General features: G+C 39.1%; 1 protein-coding gene across 1 annotated transcript; it reads left to right on the plus strand.

The window, feature by feature from the left end:
• The first annotated feature begins 5,446 nt into the window (after positions 1 to 5,446).
• Positions 5,447 to 9,151, plus strand: LOC133128605 (myelin-associated glycoprotein-like). Its single transcript, XM_061242263.1, has 4 exons — positions 5,447 to 5,518; positions 7,355 to 7,443; positions 7,948 to 8,304; positions 8,718 to 9,151. Exons 2-4 carry the CDS (start codon positions 7,398 to 7,400, stop codon positions 8,753 to 8,755), a joined length of 441 nt encoding a protein of 146 aa, XP_061098247.1. The 5' UTR covers positions 5,447 to 5,518; positions 7,355 to 7,397; the 3' UTR covers positions 8,756 to 9,151.
• The last annotated feature ends 112 nt before the right edge of the window (positions 9,152 to 9,263 follow it).

Here is a 9,263-nt window from a genome sequence, read left to right on the forward strand (position 1 = left end):
GTTGCCTGCGATTATGTTGTTGCATATTTCTCTTAGCCTGATGCTGTTGTTGACAATGACCATCCCAACTATTGTATCCTCCTGTTGAGGTGTAAACATTCTTCCCCTTCCCCCTGTGTGACTGTGTGAGGTAACCGCTGGGTCCTGTAGTGAGTCAAAGACAAATGTGCACTGATACATGTGCTTTTCTGGAGACTTCTCAAATCACAGTACTGCTGTAATATACACATCAATTGAACTCCTTCAGTCAGAATGCGGCAAATACTCTATAGTACCTGTTGGTTTGCCTGAAAATCCTCACTATTGAAGCCACTGTGGATCTAGCCAAGTTTGGTTGAACCCTCAACCTGCTTCCCTCAGGGACAGACCATGATTTACCACATGATCAATGACTGTGGCTCTGATTTCATCAGACACAACTGTTCTTGCTCTTCCGTGATGTCTTCTTCCTCTGCCTCTGGCTGCATCCATTTTTCACTTTTGCATAGATGGTAACAAGGCTGCAAACAAAAAAATTGAATAAACTGAATAAACTTTCTGCTCAAATCAGAATGATCTGTCTTACGTATTTCAAGCATACAGTTTCATTTTTCTGCCAAAATGCAGTATATTTCCTTCCACAATGATCAGAATTTTATTGGGTTTTGAACTGAAAGTTAACTGTTTTGAACAGAGTATCTAAATGTCTGCAAAATTTGCTGTATTTCTACAAACTTTTGCTGGTAGTGAACATTGACTGAGAGAGGTATTCATGAATTTTGGAAGAAGTGGTGATTGAATGCCTTTAGTATGAAAGCAATGCAAAAATATCCACAGTTTAGTTCACGTAGTCTAATGATATGGTGAATGTGTTAAGTGTTTTGAAAAAGGGGATATGGTATTGAGACAAGTGTGAAAACGATAGTAAAAAACTAATAAATTCTTCTGATTTTACAGTTTTTAACAATCGTTTTCACACTTGTTTCAATACCATGTCCACTTTTTCAAAACTCTTCACACAGTGTGCTTTTGAAACACACACCTGAGCACATCAGTTAACATTTGGTGCAAAATGCACTTCAACCACCAAAACACTTAATATTTCACCCGAAAGTGACTCTTGCTGCCATAACTAGAGCACATGCTTTCTTCCATAAGACCACTTTGTCACTCAATGTTCAATGAACTACAAAACACAAACAACTTGGAGCATTGCTAAATACATATATTATGTGTTTCCCTTTCCTCTATTTTTGCATCCACAAATATTTCAAGCCAAGCAGCTAAAGAAACATTTGATCTGTTGGTTTGCCTCTCACAATAGATGTCATGACTGAGTGTGGTAAATTTACAGTAAACTGTAAATGAATGAATGTTTTACTATATTGGAAACCCAGAATAACTATTTTTACTGTGTAATGTAAAATAATATATGATAAAGAAACAAATCACAAAAGCAACAGTATTCTTCAGAGGGTTTACAGTATTTGGCGTTTGCTCTCACAATGCAATATACTGTAATTCAGAAAAAAAAAACCAATACATTCAATTACTCAAAATACATTACAATCAATAACAAATACATACCAAAAAGCAATATTTTCACTATATACAGTAATTCGCACATATATTGTCTGCCTGTCAGTATCAGAAGTCTACTGTTGGCCTGGCTCATCCATCCTGTCCTCTGCATTTGGCCATAGATTTTCATCAACATCACTCCGAATGTTATCTCTTGCTATACACCGAGGAAAACATCTCTTTGCATGCCTTTTCCAGCCCTGGATGTGTTCCACTGTTATGTCCATACACCCAGCAGCCATTGCATCTAGAAGTGACATCTGTTCAGGTGGGTGGTAGTCCTAAACCTTTACATATACCTTCATAAACTTCATATTGGTATCTGAGTTCCTTGACACCCTCAGAGTTCCTGTCATAGGGGACAGTGTACAACTGTTTCATCCTGATCTGATGTTATTGTAGCACTCTTGAAATGGTTGTAGTGCTTGCACTGTCAGTGTTTGGTAATATGTTGTTGTCTGCAATTATGTTGTTGCATATTTCTCTTAGCTTGATGCTGTTGTTGACAATGACCATCCCAACTATTGTATCCTCCTGTTGGGGTGTAAATATTCTTCCCCTTCCCCCTGTGTGAGGTAACCGCTGGGTCCTGTAGTGAGTCAAAGACAAATGTGCAGTGATACATCAGCTTTTTCTGGAGACTTCCCAAATCACAGTACTGCTATAATATACACATCAATTGAACTCAGAATGCTGTAAATACTGTATAGTACCTGTTGGTTTGCCTGACAATCCTCACTATTGAAGGCACTGTGGATCTAGGCAAGTTTGGTTGAACCCTCAACCTGCTTCCCTCAGGGACAGACCATGATTTACCAATGACTGTGGCTCTGATTTCATCAGACACAACTGTTCTTGCTCTTCCGTGATGTCTTCTTCCTCTGCCTCTGGCTGCATCCATTTCCCCCACCCAGGCTAAAGAATGCAAATGCCACTCCAAAGATGGCCCCTTTTGTATATGTGGTAACGGTGCACAAACAAAAAAGACCTGGGTAGGTAGTTCACTGAAATGACAGCCAGGTGATTCAGCGGTACATATACAGCAGTAATAGTGGAAAAATGTCTTCAGTGACAACTACATCTATATTTACCCTATATATATGCACATTTCAATGCAAGTATGATCACTTTTGTATAGATGGTAACAAGGCTGCAAACCAAAAAAATTGAATAAACGGAATAAACTTTCTGCTCAAATCAGAATGATCTGTTTTACATATTTCAAGCATACAGTTTCATTTTTCTGTCAAAATGCAGCATATTTCCTTCCACAATGATTAGAATTTTATTGGGTTTTGAACTGAAAGTTAACTGTTTTGAACAGAGTATCTAAATGTCTGCAAAATTTGCTGTATTTGTACAAACATTTGCTGGTAGTGAACACTGACTGAGAGAGGTATTCATGAATTTTGGAAGAAGTGGTGATTGAATGCCTTTAGTATGAAAGCAATGCAAAAATATCCACAGTTTAGTTCACATAGTCTAATGATATGGTGAATGTGTTAAGTGTTTTGAAAAGGTGGACATGGTATTGAGACAAGTGTGAAAACGATTGTAAAAAACTGTAACTTGCATGATCTCCATGACTCTAATCCATTTTTTTCGGCCTAAATTCCGACTGAATACTCAGGGGAAAAATTTTGACCAAAAACCAACTGATGGTAAATGGCAGGCATTTATATAGCGCCTTTATCCAAAGCGCTGTACAATTGATGCTTCTCCATTCACCCATTCATATACGCACTCACACACCGACGGCGATTGGCTGCCATGCAAGGCCCCGACCAGCTCGTCAGGAGCATTTGGGGGTTAGGTGTCTTGCTCAGGGACACTTCGACACAGCCCGGGCGGGGGATCGAACCGGCAACCCTCCGACTGCCAGACGACTGCTCTTACTGCCTGAGCCATGTCGCCCCCTGATCGCCCCCTGATCAGTGGCTTAGTACTTTAGTGGAGTCCCCAAGTTTGGAAAGGCAGCCAAGTTCTGCCAGTAAAACGGGATTAGTGGTGCATGGTTCTGGTGATTTGATGTGAAGAGAACCCATGGACGTTCTACGTTGGTTCTTCTAGTTTCATTTGGAGTCAGATAACGAGTAAAACATTATTATTACATGACATTAATGACATTTGGCTTATCCAGAGCAATGTACAACAAAGTGCAAAGTGCATACCCATAACCAGGGATAAGTGCGCTGAAGTACAATTTCAACTACTACCTGCACAACAAGGATAAGGACCAGGGCCTATTTGATCATCGGATTTCATTTTACTTTTTTTATTTATTTTTTCGTTCATACTGCGACACGCAAATGTATGAACAAACCACTTACCTAGCCAAACACTGCGTACCTAGCCAAACAAAACATCTTAATACACAAGAAAATATCACAGGTAAAGACAGCAATTAAGGTTTTGAGGTAGGTAGGGAGGGACAGGGAGAGGTGCAGCTTTAAGAATTGTATCTTCAGTCTGCGCTTGAAGATGGCAAGAGATTCTGCTGTTCTGACCTCCACAGGGAGGTTACACCACCGTGGAGCCAGAACAGACAGTAGTCGTGAGCGGGAGGTGGAAGTTTGGAGATGCACCAGGTTGCCTGTGGCGGCTGAACAAAGAGGTCTGGCAGGCGTGTAGGGTCTGATGATGTGAAAGGTTCTCCGTGCACTTGACGCAATTCAAAGCCCTAGTTGTAATGGAATTTGATGAAATGATAGGCCTATATATTTCCCTTGGTGCAAAATTTTTTTTTTTTAACATTCCCAGAAATCCGACGCTGATGCAATAGACCTAACGCATTTTTCGGATGTCTTTCTGTCACAGCTGCTGAACGTGTCGGCTAACTTCATCTGTGTATCAAAGAGCATTTTGCAACATGGGAGTATATAGAGGAGCATCTTTTCCATTGTAACTATTGCCGTCTGTCTGCTGACTGTGTTTTGGGCATTAATGCTAATTAAATGTATTTTATTTTAACTCTCAGGGCAGACTCTAGTACTTTGTTACATACAAATTCTATGGAGCTGGACTGTTTGGGCAACAATTGTATGATACATACATATTAACAGTTAACAGTTTGGGTGACCACATTTTGCTTTGCGAAAAAGAGGACACTCAGCCCGAGAGCGCACGCCGGGGGGTGGATACTCAAAAGATACTCAAAGATACTCAAAGTTTACTCAAAGATGCTTTGTAATTGTTATGTATTGATTTAAAGTATGCCTCTTCTGTAGAACATGAATGGAAAATTCAGCTATGTAACAAAATAATATCGCTCTATAACAAGTCTTAGGCTTTAGTTATCTCTAATAGAATGTAATAATAGTACGAATAATAGAATAATAGCCTCAAAAACAAATGCTCATTTAACAAAAATAAAAAGATAATTATTCTTCGATCTTTAGTTTTCTTCAGTCTTCCTTGTCTGCCCATTCAGTTACTAAGTGCGATGCGCAATACAAACTGGTAACTGTGCGTAACCCCAGTGTGGCGCCTTATATAACATTATAAATAGTTTATGCGTAACGTTACACTTACGGAACGAAAAACAAGATTTAAAAAAAATAATTGGGGGGGGGAAATAGTCTTTGGAACAAGCAAAGCAAAAACCCGGACATTTGAATGAATTTGTAAAACCCCCTGGACATTTTTTTAGGACCCAAAGAAAGGTCATGACTGGGTAAAAGAGGATGTTTGGTCACCCTAACCAACAGAGAAAGGCACCTTGAAATATTATAGACAGAGAAAAGGACGTTTTGTTTCAGTAGTTCCTCCAGACAATGGTGGATATGTTGCAGATGTCACATTTCAAAAGCATGTTAGTCAAATATATTCAAAGCATCACAGAGGAAGGAGATTAAAGCCACACATAAGCACTTCCTCTTTTGTGTAAGTTTATCCTGGTGCTCGGCAGGCTGAGGGTCAGTGTGCCCTGGAGAGAGACTGGATATTCTTCTGTTCTACAGTAAGTATATTTCCACTGGAGAGAGACTGGACATTCTTCTGTTCTACAGTAAGTATATTTCCACTGGAGAGAGACCGGACATTCTTCTGTTCTACAGTAAGTATATTTCCACTGGAGAGAGACTGGATATTCTACTGTTCTACAGTAAGTATATTTCCACTGGAGAGAGACTGGATGTTCTTCTGTTCTACAGTAAGTATATTTCCACTGGAGAGAGACTGGATATCCTTCTGTTCTACAGTAAGTATATTTCCACTGTCAATAATGAGTGTTTTAAATTAATTACTTCTCAGGATACATGGCTGTCAGTGATTTTGCCTAAAGATGATCAATTATTGTATCAACACTGTATGTCTCACATATTATAATACATGTAGATGTAATCAATTTTATGCTTTTACTGGGATAAATGAAATAAGCTTGACTAAGTTCAGTGAAGTTTGTACAGTGCCAACAGAGTCACAATGAAGACACATGGACAGGTTATGATATTTTCTGTGGTAGGGGGAACCTTTGGGGCAAAATGGGGCATTGCGACCAAAGCAAATGTTAGTTATCAGAGTATTCATTAATTCACGCTGGTTTTTGTTCCAACAACAATTGCACTCCCGGAACTTTAACAAGCTGTAATGTTTTCCTGCTTTTCATGCTAAGAGGGATTTCTTACTATCATAAGCCTCATTATGTCAGACAAAGTGATGCATGCTGAGCAAAAACGTCCTGTAATCACATTGCGCTGATTGTGCTAATTCGCGGATACCTACATAAAAAGAGAAAAACTGATGAACTGAAATGAACTGATCAAATTCTAGACTGAGTTGAATCAACAGCTATTCATTGGTGAAAGTATGGACATATGGCCAGTAGAACTAACCATTTGGTAGATAATGATGAAGACGAAGACAAATCAAATGATGAGCCAAACCTGTATTGCAGGTTTAAGAAATTGCATCGCAGTTAAAAAATAAATAAATAATTACACATCTAATTATGAATTATGTCATTTGATCAGCTAAAATAGTTTACCTTTTTAAGTAATTGTTTGCAATATAACACAATAAGCAGGATTTAAACTTTGGATTCTTATTCGCATTGGTGTGACGACCATGCCTGGTCTTCCTCAGCTGAGGTTGTAGCTGTCGTCCAACAGGTGGCAGTGCTGTGCGCTATCCCTCCCTTCCCCTGGAATGGTCTAATTGTTGATTTCTCACCTGAGAGACCCTTGATAAGTGGCTTCACCCAGATGAAGTTGATTGTATACTTCAAGGGTTCTGATTATCTGTATGTTTACACTAGGACTCGGAACTGTACTGTCCTCTAAGGTCCTCTTAGCACTCATACTTGTGTTTGATTTGCACTTCATTGTACGTCGCTCTGGATAAGAGTGTCTGCTAAATGCCATGTGATGTAATGTAATGTAATGTAATGGCTTGCCTCAAAACATGAAAAGCACAAATTGTATGATTGTAATTTTGGTCGGAACGAAAACCAACATACACAGAAGTGTGTTGAGGTTGGAAACCACTGCCATGGAAAAAATTGCAATATGATCAAATAAAATACAGCATATGCTGCTGTCCATTTATTCAGTGAATAATGTGTAGTTGAGTTTAAGTTGTCAAAGACCTCCCTGACATGACTAGAATATTCTATACATGTAAAAAGAACTTTCAGCTATTTTCTTAAATTGCAATCAAGTAGCCTTCGAAAATAAAGATGCAATGACACAGAATAACATGATTTTATCATCATAAATAAAACGCAGGTAAATCAAATGCATCTGTCCAATCAAGTGAGTCCCTTGCTGCTGGTTTGATGAGTGTTTCACCTCTCCAGATCAGCTCCACCCAGTGCCTCTGCTCCTCACTAATACTGAGACATGATTGGAGCAGAGAGACTCATCCTCATTGGCTGCCTGCTGCAAGGTATGGCTTGGTGTGGGTGGGGTTATAGAATGTTCTTTGGTACATTACAGGGGCTTAAACAATGAGTGCTTTCATGGTGATTTATCATATGAATATGAATTTCTCTATGCAAATTTAAAGGGAAAAAAAGTTATTGGCTGCAAAAAATGAAAAAAATACATTTGTAAGAATATAGAGTAAAGTTAGTGGTGAAAAATAAATCATGCATCCTGTCTGGTCACAATATTTGAAAGAAATATGCATACTTATTTTGAATAATTTATTATATTTATGTTTCTAGGTATGATGTATTGTAGAAGTCGGGTGTTGTGTGCGTGCTGTAGGATCAGTAGTGTAATATTGTGAGAGAGCTGTGCTGTAGGATCACTAGTGTAATATTGTGACAGAGCTGTGTTGTGTGTGTGCTGTAGGATCACTAGTGTAATATTGTGACAGAGCTGTGTTGTGTGTGCGCTGTAGGATCACTAGTGTAATATTGTGACAGAGCTGTGTTGTGTGTTGTAGGAGCCCTGGGCAGAGAGTGGGCAGTCTGGATGCCTCAGAGTATAGAAGCTCTGAGTGGATCCTGTGTGCTGATACCCTGCGGATTTGAGATCCCATCTGAATATGACCCAGACATGGCACAGTGTACACAAACAGTTAAAGGAATGTGGTCGAAGGGCGGAACTCTTTTGTTTGATTCCAGCAGGCAGTCCGGACCTCCTCTGCAGGGGAAGATTGCTGAAAACCTAGCACAGAAGAACTGCACTACAGTCCTGGAGAACCTTCCACTGAGTCATAGTGGTCAATATAACTTCAGATTAGAATGCAATGCAAGACTCAAAGCGACGTTTTCTCAACCTGTTGAAATGAATATCAAAGGTAGAATTATTTCGACTCAATGTCAAATTTGTGTGTAAACATTGTTTTGTTTTTGTTCCATAACTGTAGTACCAGGGACAGCATGGTCTGATGATTGAGAGGCACTGACAAGATATGAATGCAGACAGTGTGTGTGTGAGAGTGCGTTCTGACTACTTTTAATTCTTCCAAAAATCCTGCTCCAAAATTGTGACAGAGGGCTCTGTCCCGGGCTGCGAGCAGCACTACATACACCAAACCGCCATAATCATCCCATGTTTGTGTTTGTTTGTTTCGTTTTCATTCCGCAATTCATACCACAAACACACAAACATGAATGCCTTTGTTACTTTGTTACCATTTATCGTTGTCCAGCGGTTAAATGTTGTAGTTTGTTGTCTGTGTTTTCGTTTGTCTGTGTTGTTAATTTGCAGAACACTTCCGGGTACGGCAGCCTGCCGTATTAAACTGAGGAGCAGAAATCGAGCTGGCTTTCTGGTGCCCATCTTGATTTGCACAGGCGCGTTGCCAGCCAGAATTGGAACGCACCATTGTTCGCAAGTTTGACTGTTGATAACTGGCTTATGGGATAATGTAATCCCAATGATGTAATTAGTCATTTTAGTTAATTTAACAGAACTGTGCAGAGATACAAATAAGATGCAATCACCTGTGTAGGGTGGGGATAGTAAAGAGTACAGTTGTCATGTGGGAGGGGCTAAGCCTTTAGACGGAGCCCCGACCTTCCTTCTGGTTAGAGAGAGGAGTTTTGTTTGTGAGTTAAGAGCCAAGAGTGTAGCTGTGCCATTGATCGGAAAGTAACTCTTTTTCGTGTGTAGTCATTTGTTTTGTTTGTATTTCTCATTGTAAATATATTTATATTATATTTATTTATATTTATATATATATATATATATATATATATATATATATATATATATATATATATATATTTTTTTTTTTTTTTTTTTTTTCATGGA

Source organism: Conger conger, chromosome 1 (genome assembly GCF_963514075.1).
Source record: "Conger conger chromosome 1, fConCon1.1, whole genome shotgun sequence".
NCBI lineage: Eukaryota > Metazoa > Chordata > Actinopteri > Anguilliformes > Congridae > Conger > Conger conger.

What these genes read in the sequence shown, in the direction of transcription:
- LOC133128605 (XM_061242263.1), top strand. Translation starts at nt 7,398, where the DNA reads ATGATTGGAGCAGAGAGACTCATCCTCATTGGCTGCCTGCTGCAAG. An exon ending in CATTGGCTGCCTGCTGCAAG is followed by an intron (nt 7,444 to 7,947) that starts GTATGGCTTGGT and finishes TGTGTGTTGTAG; the next exon opens with GAGCCCTGGGCAGAGAGTGG. An exon ending in TGTTGAAATGAATATCAAAG is followed by an intron (nt 8,305 to 8,717) that starts GTAGAATTATTT and finishes GTTAATTTGCAG; the next exon opens with AACACTTCCGGGTACGGCAG.